Source organism: Coregonus clupeaformis, chromosome 21 (genome assembly GCF_020615455.1).
Source record: "Coregonus clupeaformis isolate EN_2021a chromosome 21, ASM2061545v1, whole genome shotgun sequence".
Taxonomy (NCBI): Eukaryota; Metazoa; Chordata; class Actinopteri; order Salmoniformes; family Salmonidae; genus Coregonus; species Coregonus clupeaformis.
The window spans coordinates 7748178-7764187 of record NC_059212.1 but is presented as its reverse complement, the minus strand read 5'-3'; the positions used below and the strand labels follow the sequence as shown (position 1 = coordinate 7764187).

General features: G+C 36.5%; 1 protein-coding gene and 1 long non-coding RNA gene across 2 annotated transcripts in view; one reads left to right on the top strand and one right to left on the bottom strand.

Moving 5' to 3' along the window:
* The window catches only part of LOC121532964 (C4b-binding protein alpha chain), a 37593-nt gene extending 24427 nt beyond the window's left edge, over positions 1-13166 (top strand). The window contains exons 7-8 of the mRNA XM_041838744.2: positions 12602-12670; positions 12989-13166. Coding sequence (XP_041694678.1) covers positions 12602-12670; positions 12989-13038 — 119 coding nt within the window. The 3' untranslated portion in view covers positions 13039-13166. The remainder of the gene's footprint in view (positions 1-12601; positions 12671-12988) is intronic.
* LOC123481601 lies at positions 2427-7190 on the bottom strand. The gene is made up of 3 exons (XR_006657209.1): positions 7163-7190; positions 4644-4673; positions 2427-2477 (listed from the first exon to the last, which is right to left on the bottom strand). It is a non-coding gene; the product is annotated as an uncharacterized LOC123481601 (long non-coding RNA).
* Positions 13167-16010: the final 2844 nt, after the last annotated feature.

Below are 16010 nucleotides of genomic sequence, written 5' to 3'. Positions count from 1 at the left end.
TCTTAGTTATTAGAACACTATCACATACACCCTTGTCTTAGTTATTAGAACACTATCACATACGCCCTTGTCTTAGTTATTAGAACACTATCACATACACCCTTGTCTTAGTTATTAGAACACTATCACATACACCTTGTCTTAGAACACTATCACATACACCCTTGTCTTAGTTATTAGAACACTATCACATACACCCTTGTCTTAGTTATTAGAACACTATCACATACACCCTTGTCTTAGTTATTAGAACACTATCACATACACCCTTGTCTTAGTTATTAGAACACTATCACATACACCCTTGTCTTAGTTATTAGAACACTATCACATACACCCTTGTCTTAGTTATTAGAACACTATCACATACACCCTTGTCTTAGTTATTAGAACACTATCACATACACCCTTGTCTTAGTTATTAGAACACTATCACATACACCCTTGTCTTAGTTATTAGAACACTATCACATACACCCTTGTCTTAGTTTAGAACACTATCACATACACCCTTGTCTTAGTTATTAGAACACTATCACATACACCCTTGTCTTAGATTAGAACACTATCACATACACCCTTGTCTTAGTTATTAGAACACTATCACATACACCCTTGTCTTAGTTATTAGAACACTATCACATACGCCCTTGTCTTAGTTATTAGAACACTATCACATACACCCTTGTCTTAGTTATTAGAACACTATCACATACACCCTTGTCTTAGTTTTAGAACACTATCACATACGCCTTTCTTAGTTATTAGAACACTAACACATACACCCTTGTCTTAGTTATTAGAACACTATCACATACACCCTTGTCTTAGTTATTAGAACACTATCACATACACCCTTGTCTTAGTTATTAGAACACTATCACATACACCCTTGTCTTAGTTATTAGAACACTATCACATACACCCTTGTCTTAGTTATTAGAACACTATCACATACACCCTTGTCTTAGTTATTAGAACACTATCACATACACCCTTGTCTTAGTTATTAGAACACTATCACATACGCCCTTGTCTTAGTTATTAGAACACTATCACATACACCCTTGTCTTAGTTATTAGAACACTATCACATACGCCCTTGTCTTAGTTATTAGAACACTATCACATACACCCTTGTCTTAGTTATTAGAACACTATCACATACACCCTTGTCTTAGTTTTTAGAACACTATCACATACACCCTTGTCTTAGAACACTATCACATACACCCTTGTCTTAGTTATTAGAACACTATCACATACACCCTTGTCTTAGTTATTAGAACACTATCACATACACCCTTGTCTAGTTATTAGAACACTATCACATACACCCTTGTCTTAGTAGAACACTATCACAACACCCTTGTCTTAGAACACTATCACATACACCCTTGTCTTAGTTATTAGAACACTATCACATACACCCTTGTCTTAGTTATTAGAACACTATCACATACACCCTTGTCTTAGTTATTAGAACACTATCACATACACCCTTGTCTTAGTTATTAGAACACTATCACATACACCCTTGTCTTAGTTATTAGAACACTATCACATACGCCCTTGTCTTAGTTATTAGAACACTATCACATACACCCTTGTCTTAGTTATTAGAACACTATCACATACACCCTTGTCTTTTAGAACACTATCACATACACCCTTGTCTTAGTTATTAGAACACTATCACATACACCCCTGTCTTAGCTTGTTTAGAACACTATCACATACACTCCCTTGTCTGTTTAGAACACTATCACATACACCTTGTCTTAGTTATTAGAACACTATCACATACACCCTTGTCTTAGTTAGAACACTATCACATACACCCTTGTCTTAGTTATTAGAACACTACCACATACACCCTTGTCTTAGTTATTAGAACACTATCACATACGCCCTTGTCTTAGTTATGAGAACACTATCACATACACCCTTGTCTTAGTTATTAGAACACTATCACATACACCCTTGTCTTAGTTATTAGAACACTATCACATACACCCTTGTCTTAGAACACTATCACATACACCCTTGTCTTAGTTATTAGAACACTATCACATACACCCCTTGTCTTAGAACACTATCACATACACCCTTGTCTTAGTTATTAGAACACTATCACATACACCCTTGTCTTAGTTATTAGAACACTATCACATACCCTTGTCTTAGAACACTATCACATACACCCTTGTCTTAGTTATTAGAACACTATCACATACACCCTTGTCTTAGAACACTATCACATACACCCTTGTCTTAGTTATTAGAACACTATCACATACACCCTTGTCTTAGTTATTAGAACACTATCACATACACCCTTGTCTTAGTTATTAGAACACTATCACATACACCCTTGTCTTAGTTATTAGAACACTATCACATACGCCCTTGTCTTAGTTATTAGAACACTATCACATACACCCTTGTCTTAGTTATTAGAACACTATCACATACACCTCTTGTATTAGAACACTATCGCATACACCCTTGTCTTCAGTTATTAGAACACTATCACATACGCCCTTGTCTTAGTTATTAGAACACTATCACATACACCCTTGTCTTAGTTATTAGAACACTATCACATACACCCTTGTCTTAGAACACTATCACATACACCCTTGTCTTAGTTATTAGAACACTATCACATACGACCTTGTCTTAGTTATTAGAACACTATCACATACACCCTTGTCTTAGTTATTAGAACACTACACATACACCCTTGTCTAGTTATTAGAACACTATCACATACACCCTTGTCTTAGTTATTAGAACACTATCACATACGCCCTTGTCTTAGTTATTAGAACACTATCACATACACCCTTGTCTTAGTTATTAGAACACTATCACATACACCCTTGTCTTAGTTTAGAACACTATCACATACACCCTTGTCTTAGTTATTAGAACACTATCACATACACCCTTGTCTTAGTAACACTATCACATACACCTTGTCTTAGTTATTAGAACACTATCACATACACCCTTGTCTTAGTTATTAGAACACTATCACATACGCCTTGTCTTAGTTATTAGAACACTATCACATACACCCTTGTCTTAGTTATTAGAACACTATCACATACACCCTTGTCTAGAACACTATCACATACACCCTTGTCTTAGTTATTAGAACACTATCACATACGCCCTTGTCTTAGTTATTAGAACACTATCACATACACCCTTGTCTTGTTATTAGAACACTATCACATACACCCTTGTCTTAGTTATTAGAACACTATCACATACACCCTTGTCTTAGTTATTAGAACACTATCACATACACCCTTGTCTTAGTTATTAGAACACTATCACATACACCCTTGTCTTAGTATTAGAACACTATCACATACGCCCTTGTCTTAGTTATGAGAACACTATCACATACACCCTTGTCTTAGTTATTAGAACACTATCACATACGCCCTTGTCTTAGTTATTAGAACACTATCACATACGCCCTTGTCTTAGTTATTAGAACACTATCACATACACCCTTGTCTTAGTTATTAGAACACTATCACGTACACCCTTGTCTTGTTAGAACACTATCACATACACCCTTGTCTTAGTTATTAGAACACTATCACATACAACCTTGTCTTAGTTATTAGAACACTATCACATACACCCCTTGTCTTAGTTATTAGAACACTATCACATACACCCTTGTCTTAGTTATTAGAACACTATCACATACGCCCTTGTCTTAGTTATTAGAACACTATCACATACACCCTTGTCTTAGTTATTAGAACACTATCACATACACCCTTGTCTTAGATTAGAACACTATCACATACACCCTTGTCTTAGTTATTAGAACACTATCACATACACCCTTGTCTTAGTAGAACACTATCACATACGCCTTGTCTTAGTTAGAACACTATCACATACACCCTTGTCTTAGTTATTAGAACACTATCACATACACCCTTGTCTTAGAACACTATCACATACACCCTTGTCTTAGTTATTAGAACACTATCACATACACCCTTGTCTTAGAACACTATCACATACACCCTTGTCTTAGTTATTAGAACACTATCACATACACCTTGTCTTGTTATTAGAACACTATCACATACACCCCTTGTCTTAGTTATAGAACACTATCACATACACCCTTGTCTTAGTTATTAGAACACTATCACATACACCCTTGTCTTAGTTATTAGAACACTATCACATACACCCTTGTCTTAGTTATTAGAACACTATCACATACACCCTTGTCTTAGTTTTAGAACACTACACTTTCACATAGTCTTGGTTATTAGAACACTATCACATACACCCTTGTCTTAGTTATTAGAATACTATCACATACGCCCTTGTCTTTAGAACACTATCTCATACACCCTTGTCTTAGTTATTAGAACACTATCACATACGCCCTTGTCTTAGTTATTAGAACACTATCACATACACCACTTGTCTTAGTTAGAACACTATCACATACACCCTTGTCTTAGTTATTAGAACACTATCACATACACCCTTGTCTTAGTTATTAGAACACTATCACATACGCCCTTGTCTTAGTTATTAGAACACTATCACATACACCCTTGTCTTAGTTATTAGAACACTATCACATACACCCTTGTCTTAGAACACTATCACATACACCCCTTGTCTTAGTTATTAGAACACTATATACCCTTGTCTTAGAACACTATCACATACACCCTTGTCTTAGTTATTAGAACACTATCACATACGCCCTTGTCTTAGTTATTAGAACACTATCACATACGCCCTTGTCTTAGTTATTAGAACACTATCACATACACCCTTGTCTTAGTTATTAGAACACTATCACATACACCCTTGTCTTAGAACACTATCACATACACCCTTGTCTTAGTTATTAGAACACTATCACATACGCCCTTGTCTTAGAACACTATCACATACACCCTTGTCTTAGTTATTAGAACACTATCACATACACCCTTGTCTTAGTTATTAGAACACTATAACATACACCCTTGTCTTAGTTATTAGAACACTATAATACGCCCTTGTCTTAGTTATTAGAACACTATCACATACACCCTTGTCTTAGTTATTAGAACACTATCACATACACCCTTGTCTTATTAGAACACTATCACATACACCCTTGTCTTAGTTATTAGAACACTATCACATACGCCCTTGTCTTAGTTATTAGAACACTATCACATACACCCTTGTCTTAGTTATTAGAACACTATCACATACACCTTGTCTTAGAACACTATCTCATACACCCTTGTCTTAGTTATTAGAACACTATCACATACACCCTTGTCTTAGTTATTAGAACACTATCACATACACCCTTGTCTTAGTTATTAGAACACTACCACATACACTTGTCTTAGTTATTAGAACACTATCACATACACCCTTGTCTTAGTTATTAGAACACTATCACATACGCCCTTGTCTTAGTTATTAGAACACTATCACATACACCCTTGTCTTAGTTATTAGAACACTATCACATACACCCTTGTCTTAGAACACTATCACATACACCCTTGTCTTAGTTATTAGAACACTATCACATACACCCTTGTCTTAGAACACTATCACATACACCCTTGTCTTAGTTATTAGAACACTATCACATACACCCTTGTCTTAGTTATTAGAACACTATGCATATCACATACACCCTTGTCTTAGTTATTAGAACACTATCACATACACCCTTGTCTTAGTTATTAGAACACTATCACATACACCCTTGTCTTAGATAATACACCCTTGTCTTAGTTATTAGAACACTATCACATACGCCCTTGTCTTAGTTATTAGAACACTATCACATACACCCTTGTCTTAGTTATTAGAACACTATCACATACACCCTTGTCTTAGAACACTATCACATACACCCTTGTCTTAGTTATTAGAACACTATCACATACACCCTTGTCTTAGTTATTAGAACACTATCACATACACCCTTGTCTTAGTTATTAGAACACTACACATACACCCTTGTCTTAGTTATTAGAACACTATCACATACACCCCTTGTCTTAGTTATTAGAACACTATCACATACGCCCTTGTCTTAGTTATTAGAACACTATCACATACACCCTTGTCTTAGTTATTAGAACACTATCACATACCTTGTCTTTAGTTATTAGAACACTATCACATACGCCCTTGTCTTAGTTATGAGAACACTATCACATACGCCCTTGTCTTAGTTATTAGAACAATCTCATACGACCCTTGTCTTAGTTATTAGAACACTATCACATACGCCCTTGTCTTAGTTATTAGAACACTATCACATACACCCTTGTCTTAGTTATTAGAACACTATCACATACGCCCTTGTCTTAGTTGAGAACACTATCATACACACCCTTGTCTTAGTTATTAGAACACTATCACATACACCCTTGTCTTAGTTATTAGAACACTATCACATACACCCTTGTCTTAGTTATTAGAACACTATCACATACGCCCTTGTCTTAGTTATTAGAACACTATCACATACACCCTTGTCTTAGTTATTAGAACACTATCACATACACCCTGTCTTGTCTTAGAACACTACCACATACACCCTTGTATTAGTTATTAGAACACTATCACATACACCCTTGTCTTAGTTATTAGAACACTATCACATACACCCTTGTCTTAGTTTTTAGAACACTATCACATACGCCCTTGTCTTAGTTATTAGAACACTATCACATACACCCTTGCCTTAGTTATTAGAACACTATCACATACACCCTTGTCTTAGAACACTATCACATACGCCCTTGTCTTAGTTATTAGAACAATGCACATACACCCTTGTCTTAGTTATTAGAACACTATCACATACACCCTTGTCTTAGTTATTAGAATACTATCACATACACCCTTGTCTTAGTTATTAGAACACTATCACATACACCCTTGTCTTAGTTATTAGAACACTATCACATACACCCCTTGTCTTAGTTATTAGAACACTACTCACATACACCCTTGTCTTAGAACACTATAACCCCCTTGTCTTAGTTATTAGAACACTATCACATACACCCTTGTCTTAGTTATTAGAACACTATCACATACACCCTTGCCTTAGTTATTAGAACACATCACATACTTGTCTTAGAACACTATCACATACACCGCTTAGTTAGTAGAACACTATCACATACACCCTTGTCTTAGTTATACAGAACACTATCACATAGCTGTTTAGTTATTAGAACACTACTCACATACACCTTGTCTTAGTTATTAGAACACTATCACATACACCCTGTTTAGAAACATACAACATGTCTAGTTATTAGGAACACTATCACATACACCCTTGTCTTGAAGTATTAGAACACTATCACATACAGCCTTGTCTTTTAGAACACTATCACATACACCCTTGTCTTAGTTATTAGAACACTATCACATACACCCTTGTCATTAGAACACTATCACATACACCCTTGTCTTAGTTATTAGAACACTATCACATACGCCCTTGTCTTAGTTATTAGAACACTATCACATACACCCTTGTCTTTAGAACACTATCACATACACCCTTGTCTTAGTTAGAACACTATCACATACACCCTAGAACATCACAACACCTTGTCTTGAGTTATTAGAACACTATCACATACACCCTTGTCTTAGTTAGAACACTATCACATACACCCTTGTCTTAGTTATTAGAACACTATCACATACACCCTTGTCTTAGTTATTAGAACACTATCACATACACCCCTTGTCTTAGTTATTAGAACACTATCACATACGCCCTTGTCTTAGTTATTAGAACACTATCACATACACCCTTGTCTTAGTTATTAGAACACTATCACATACACCCTTGTCTTAGAACACTATCACATACACCCTTGTCTTAGTTATTAGAACACTATCACATACGCCCTTGTCTTAGTTATTAGAACACTATCACATACACCCTTGTCTTAGTTATTAGAACACTATCACATACACCCTTGTCTTAGTTATTAGAACACTATCACATACGCCCTTGTCTTAGTTATTAGAACACTATCACATACACCCTTGTCTTAGTTATTAGAACACTATCACATACACCCTTGTCTTAGTTATTAGAACACTATCACATACACCCTTGTCTTAGTTATTAGAACACTATCACATACACCCTTGTCTTAGTTAGTAGAACACTATCACATACACTCTGTCTTAGTTATTAGAACACTATCACATACACCCTGTCTTAGTTATATAGAACACTATCACATACACCCTTGTCTTAGAACACTATCACATACACCCTTGTCTTAGTTATTAGAACACTATCACATACGCCCTTGTCTTAGTATTAGAACACTATCACATACACCCCTTGTCTTAGTTATTAGAACACTATCACATACACCCTTGCTTAGTCTTTAGAACACTATCACATACACCCTTGTCTTAGTTATTAGAACACTATCACATACACCCTTGTCTTAGTTATTAGAACACTATCACATACACCCTTGTCTTAGTTATTAGAACACTATCACATACACCCTTGTCTTAGTTATTAGAACACTATCACATACACCCTGTCTTAGTTATTAGAACACTATCACATACACCCTTGTCTTAGTTATTAGAACACTATCACATACACCCTTGTCTTATATTAGAACACTATCACATACACCCTTGTCTTAGTTATTAGAACACTATCACATACACCCTTGTCTTAGTTATTAGAACACTATCACATACACCCTTGTCTTAGTTATTAGAACACTATCACATACACCCTTGTCTTAGTTATTAGAACACTATCACATACCCTTAAGAACACTATCACATACACCCTTGTCTTAGTTATTAGAACACTATCACATACACCCTTGTCTTAGGAACACTATCACATACACCCTTGTCTTAGTTATTAGAACACTATCACATACACCCCCTTGTCTTAGTTATTAGAACACTACACATACACCCTTGTCCTTAGTTATTAGAACACTATCACATACACCTTGTCTTTTAGAACACTACATACACCCTTGTCTTAGTTATTAGAACACTATCAGCATACACCCTTGTCTTAGTATACACTATCACATACACCTTGTCTTAGTTATTAGAACACTATCACATACGCCCCTTGTATTAGTTATTAGAACACTATCACATACACCCTTGTCTTAGTTGCAGAACACTATCACATACACCCTTGTCTGTTAGAACACTATCACATACAACCCTTGTCTTAGAAGCATTAGAACACTATCACATACACCCTTGTCTTAGTTATTAGAACACTATCACATACACCTTGTCTTAGTCATTAGAATACTATCACAACACCCTTGTCTTAGTTATTAGAACACTATCACATACACCCTTGTCTTAGTTATTAGAACACTATCACATACACCTTGTCTTAGTTATTGGAACACTATCACATACACCCTTGTCTTAGTTATAGAACACTATCACATACACCTGTCTTAGTTATTAGAACACTATCACATACACCCTTGTCTTAGTTTTAGAACACTATCACATACGCCCTTGTCTTAGTTATTAGAACACTATCACATACACCCTTGTCTTAGTTATTAGAACACTAATACATACACCCTTGTCTATAGAACACTATCACATACACCCTTGTCTTAGTTATTAGAACACTATCACATACACCCTTGTCTTAGTTATTAGAACACTATCACATACACCCTTGTCTTAGTTATTAGAACACTAACATACACCCTTGTCTTAGTTATTAGAACACTATCACATACACCCTTGTCTTAGTTATTAGAACACTATCACATACACCCTTGTCTTAGTTATATAGAACACTATCACATACACCCTTGTCTTAGAAGAACACTATCACATACACCCTTGTCTTAGTTATTAGAACACTATCACATTTACCTTATATTTGTACATTTACTATTTCAGACGCTCTTATCATACATACACCTTGCGTTTAGAACACTATCACATACACCCTTGTCTTAGTTATTAGAACACTATCACATACGCCCTTGTCTTAGTTATTAGAACACTATCACATACACCCTTGTCTTAGTTATTAGAACACTATCACATACACCCTTGTCTTAGTTATTAGAACACTATCACATACACCCCTGTCTTAGTTATTAGAACACTATCACATACACCCTTGTCTTAGTTAGAACACTATCACATACACCCTTGTTTTGAGTTATTAGAACACTATCACATACACTTGTCTTAGTTATTAGAACACTATCACATACACCCTTGTCTTAGTTATTAGAACACTATCACATACACCCCTTGTCTTAGAACACTATCACATACACCCTTGTCTTGTTATTAGAACACTATCACATACACCCTTGTCTTTAGTTAGAACACTACCACATACACCCTTGTCTTAGTTATTAGAACACTATCACACCACCCTTGTCTTAGAACACTATCACATGCACCCTGTCTTAGTGAGAACACTATCACATACACCCTTGTCTTAGTTATTAGAACACTATCACATACACCCTTGTCTTTAGAACACTAAACACCTTGTCCAGCTACACATAGCCTTGTCTTAGTTATGAGAACACTATCACATACAGCCTTGTCTAGTGATTAGACACATTGAATACATATACCCTTGTCTTAGTTATTAGAACACTATCACATACCACCATGTCTTAGTTATTAGAACACTAGCAATACACGGCTTAAGAAGGGAACACAATCACATACACCGTTCAGTTATAGGAACACTACTACATACACCTTGTCTTAGAATAGACACTATCGCGGACCTTGTCTTAGTTATTAGAACACTAGCTTGTTTAGTTAACACTACCCACAGTTACACCATTTGTAGAGTCTTATATAGAGACCACTATCACATACCCTTGTCTTAGAACACACACATACACCCTTGTCTTAGTTATTAGAACACTATCACATACACCCTTGTCTTAGTATTAGAACACTATCACATACACCCTTGTCTTAGTTATTAGAACACTATCACATACACCCTTGTCTTAGTTATTAGAACACTATCACATACACCTTTGTCTTAGTAGACTATCACATACACCCGTCTTAGCATCCCTGTTTAGAACACTATCACATACACCCTTGTCTTAGTTATTAGAACACTATCACATACACCCCTTGTCTTAGAGAACACTATCACATACACCCTTGTCTTAGTTTTAGAACACTAACACATACACCTGTCTTAGAACACACACATACCCTTGTCTTAGTTATTAGAACACTATCTATCATACACCCTTGTCTTAGTTAGTTGACAGGAGACATACACCCTTGTGCACTATAATCTCTTTAGTTATTAGAACAATCAATCACCCTTGTCTAATGAGGAATAACTACATATACCCTCTGTTTTAGAACACTATCAGATACAATTTATCTTAGTTATTAAATAACAGAACACTATCACATACACTTGTGTCTTAGTTATTAGAACACTATCGACAATGCTTGTCTTAGGAACTATCAGATATCTCATTTATTAGAACACACACTTAATCTTTGGAAGTATTAGAGAACTATCACATACGCTTCCTTATCTAGAACACTACTCTACATACACCCTTGTCTATTAAAGTTGATATCACCTCAATACACCCTTGTCTTAGTTATTAGGAACACTATCACATACACCCTTGTCTTAGGATAGAAAACACATCACATACACCCTTGTCTTAAAGGAAACCATCCACATACACGCTTGTCTTGGTTATAGAGAACACTATCACATACCCTTGTCTTAGTATATTAGAACACATACAAAGCACAGATACGAGCACTCCATACACCTTTGTAAATATTAGATAACCGTTTAGTATTAGAACACTATCACATACACCCTTGTCTTAGTTACATAATGGAATACTGCAGAAATCAAGATAAAAGAAAATACATTTGAACACCCACATACACCCTTGTCTTAGTTATTAGAACACTATCACATACACCCTTGTCTTAGTTATTAGAACACTACCACATACGCCCTTGTCTTATTTATTAGAACACTATCACATACAGCCTTGTCTTAGTTATTAGAACACTATCACATACACCCTTGTCTTAGTTATTAGAACACTACCACATAATGATAACCCTATTTTAAGATTATCTCCTTGTTTTTATGCATTTGCTGACTGGATGTTCGATATAATGGTTTCATATCATATTATGATTTCAAGAATTGGTGGATAGTTATTCAGAATTAGCATTGTCTTACAATGAAAGCAGAGTGACAGGACCTTGAACTAGTTACCTCTTCCAAGATATGTTAGGAGGAGATGGTGTGAGGTCTGACTGCTTTGCTGTTACACCAAGACATCCGACGAACAGAAAAACTCATTTCTGTGACGACTTATTTTTGCACTATAGTGTCGGAAGACAGCAATAAAATAAAATAAAATAAAATAAAATAAAATGCTATTGGCCACATGCGCCGAATACAACAGGTGCAGACATTACAGTGAAATGCTTACTTACAGCCCTTAACCAACAGTGCATTTATTTTTAACAGAAAAGAAAACTCCTGAAGCTGAACAAGGTTTCTTTTCCAAGATGAAAGAGAAAGCCAAAGCTATAATCAGTAAGTCATTTGGTGATTTATAAGTAACACTTTGCATAGCTGTATTTCACAACTGATTTCATGTATTCTTTTCCATTAAACTGCATCACACTCTGTAGGTTATCTCTGTAGGTTATCTCTGTAGGTTATCTCTGTAGGTTATCTCTTTAGGTTATCCCTGTAGCCTACAGTTATATTGTGCTGTGAAGCCTAGGGTGGTTCATTCAGCTTATTCTATTGTTTTGTATTGTATTGTTTTTCATTCTATTGAGGTGTACTTTGCATGTTGTCGATCCAACTTTTTACGTCCTGCAATTTCATAACTTCTTCTTCTTTCAGACACATTTTTAATCTCAATCTCTGAGTTAGAACTCTATATCCCTGGATGACGAAATGACAGAGTTAGAGTAAAAAATACTTCAATTCATCATCTTCCGAAGGACATTCAGGACATCAAAATGAACCTTTACACATGTAGCTTCTACAGTAGTAACAATAAATCTCTTCTAAAAAAGTAGTTTGACTTCTGGTATCTTTCCTAGACAGAGAAGATCTCAAATTCCTTATATCTGTAGCCAGACGCTCTTCTCACTCTCAGCCACTAGAGGTCAGCAAAGTATTCACTTGAGCTTTACTGGCCCACCGTGGTTTATTGTTCAGCAAATAACACTGCTGGTACACATATTGAAACACAGAATATATCTATGGGGTTTTGCAAACTTACCAAATTATTAGGGACTTGAGCTGTGATACTCTTGAGTGGTATTTGTGTCTGAGAGAGCGTGATAGTGTGCATGTGTCTAACCCCCGGGTGTGTGTGTGTGTTTGTGTTTGTGTGTGTGTGTGTGTGTGTCAGAATTTCCATCAATCCTAGGTAGGTATATGGTTTCGTTCACATTGTCATTCCAGAACATTTTTCTTGTTTGTTTTGAGCTTATTGATAGTTGTATAGTGAGTCTGCCAGACAGAGTTTACATCACTGTGGCCTCTTCTGCTTTCATCTGAAGGAACTGAACCAACCACTGCTGAGTTAGGCTACATCCCTAATGGCACCATATTCCCTTTAGAGTGCACTACTTTTGACCAGGGCCCATATGGCACTGATTAGAAGTAGTGCACTACTGTATATAGGGATAGGGAATAGGGTGCCATTAGGGATGCACACTTACAGACTGCACATAGCAATGTTGGACAGCATGTTACTTTGGAATGCACCCCTTGTCTATGGGCAAGGCTGGCTGGGGTTTCCATTCATGTGACATGGAATTCCTGGCTGAAATTCACAACATAGATTCCCAAGTCATGTTGTTCTATGCTACCAGTTTATAGGTACATTGTCAGATTCTACCAGCTTACAGATACATGGTCAGACGATCATGTGATAGAAAATAGTAATACAGGAAAATAACCCCGTCCAAAACAAGTTGTTTGTTACACCTTTCAGCCATCACCAGGAACAAATAGTGGTTTTGTTCCTCTGTCTACACCAAACATATTGGATCCTTATTTTAATGACTTTGTATGAAATCACCCTGTTTTAATTCATCGTTATCTGGATGGTTGTAATATCAGTTATTCGTTCAACGGACAGATGTTCTATCAATCAGCAGGTCGTGTTGACGATAATATCTGAGTAATTGAATAGAAGAGTTGTAACAATATGCCTGCTGTCTAAACAGACACACAGTATGTTTACAATAGTCTTCAACCTGTGTAACAATATGCCTGCGGTCTAAACAGACATACAGTATGTTTACAATAGTCTTCAACCTGTGTAACAATATACCTGCGGTCTAAACAGACATACAGTATGTTTACAATAGTCTGCAACCTGTGTAACAATATGCCTGCTGTCTAAACAGACATACAGTATGTTTACAATAGTCTTCAACCTGTGTAACAATATGCCTGCTGTCTAAACAGACATACAGTATGTTTACAATAGTCTGCAACCTGTGTAACAATATACCTGCGGTCTAAACAGACATACAGTATGTTTACAATAGTCTGCAACCTGTGTAACAATATGCCTGCTGTCTAAACAGACATACAGTATGTTTACAATAGTCTGCAACCTGTGTAACAATATACCTGCTGTCTAAACAGACCACGGTATGTTTACAATAGTCTTCAACCTGTGTAACAATATACCTGCTGTCTAAACAGACATACAGTATGTTTACAATAGTCTTCAACCTGTGTAACAATATGCCTGCTGTCTAAACAGACACACAGTATCTTTACAATAGTCTGCAACCTGTGTAACAATATGTTCACCAAGTAAATGAAAGCATTACTAGCTAACAGTAGGCTATAGGTCTACATGCTTCCATCCATGGATGTCCTAGCCTACTTTATTGTCTATAAAATGTTGTGAAAAGGACCTATTGGTTGGGCACTTTCAGAATAAAATATACATTTTACATCATGACGTGATCAGAATGTAGGGGATCGGAGAAGTTCATGATCGTGCAAATCTCTAGTCTCTCTGTTTCTAATGCAATATTGGTAATCAGGCCTACTACTGTTGTGTCGTCTGCAAACTTGATGATTGAGTTGGAGGCGTGCGTGTCCACGCAGTCATGGGTGAACAGGGAGTACAGGAGGGGCTGAGCACGCACCCTTGTGGGGCCCCTGTGTTGAGGATCAGGGAAGTGCAGGTGTTGTTTCCTAACTTCACCACCTAGGGTCGGCCCGTCAGGAAGTCCAGGACCCAGTTGCACAGGGCGGTGTTCAGATCCAGGGCCTCAAGCTTGATGCTGAGCTATAGCCAATGAATAGCATTCTTACATAAGTATTCCTCTTGTCCAGATGGGTTAGGGCAGTGTGCAGTGCGATGGCGATTGCATCGTCTATGGATCTATTGGGGCGGTAAGCATATTGAAGTGGGTCTAGGGTGACAGGTAAGGTAGAGGATATGATCCTTGACTAGTCTCTCAAAGCACTTCATGATTACAGAAGTGAGTGCTACGGGGCGATAGTCATTTAGTTCAGTTACCTTTGCTTTCTTGGGTACAGGAACAATGGTGGACATCTTGAAGCATGTGGGGACAGCAGACTGGGATAGGGAGAGATTTAAGGCTGCATGGAGAATGTCACAGTGTTACTGATTTGGGGTTTCAAGACTGCGTGTGCATTTGCATTGCTGTGTTTATGAACTAATTTGGTATTCCAATTGCTGTATTTGAGATGTGAAGCATGCACCGCACATTTCTTTTGAATGCAAAATATATGGTTTTGATCAAATGTTTAGATTGGTTTTTAAATAACACAAATTCTACCTCTGTATTTAGAATAATATAGAATAAATATCATATTTTCAGCTGGAGCGTTAACATTTAGTGCTACCACTCGAGGGAGA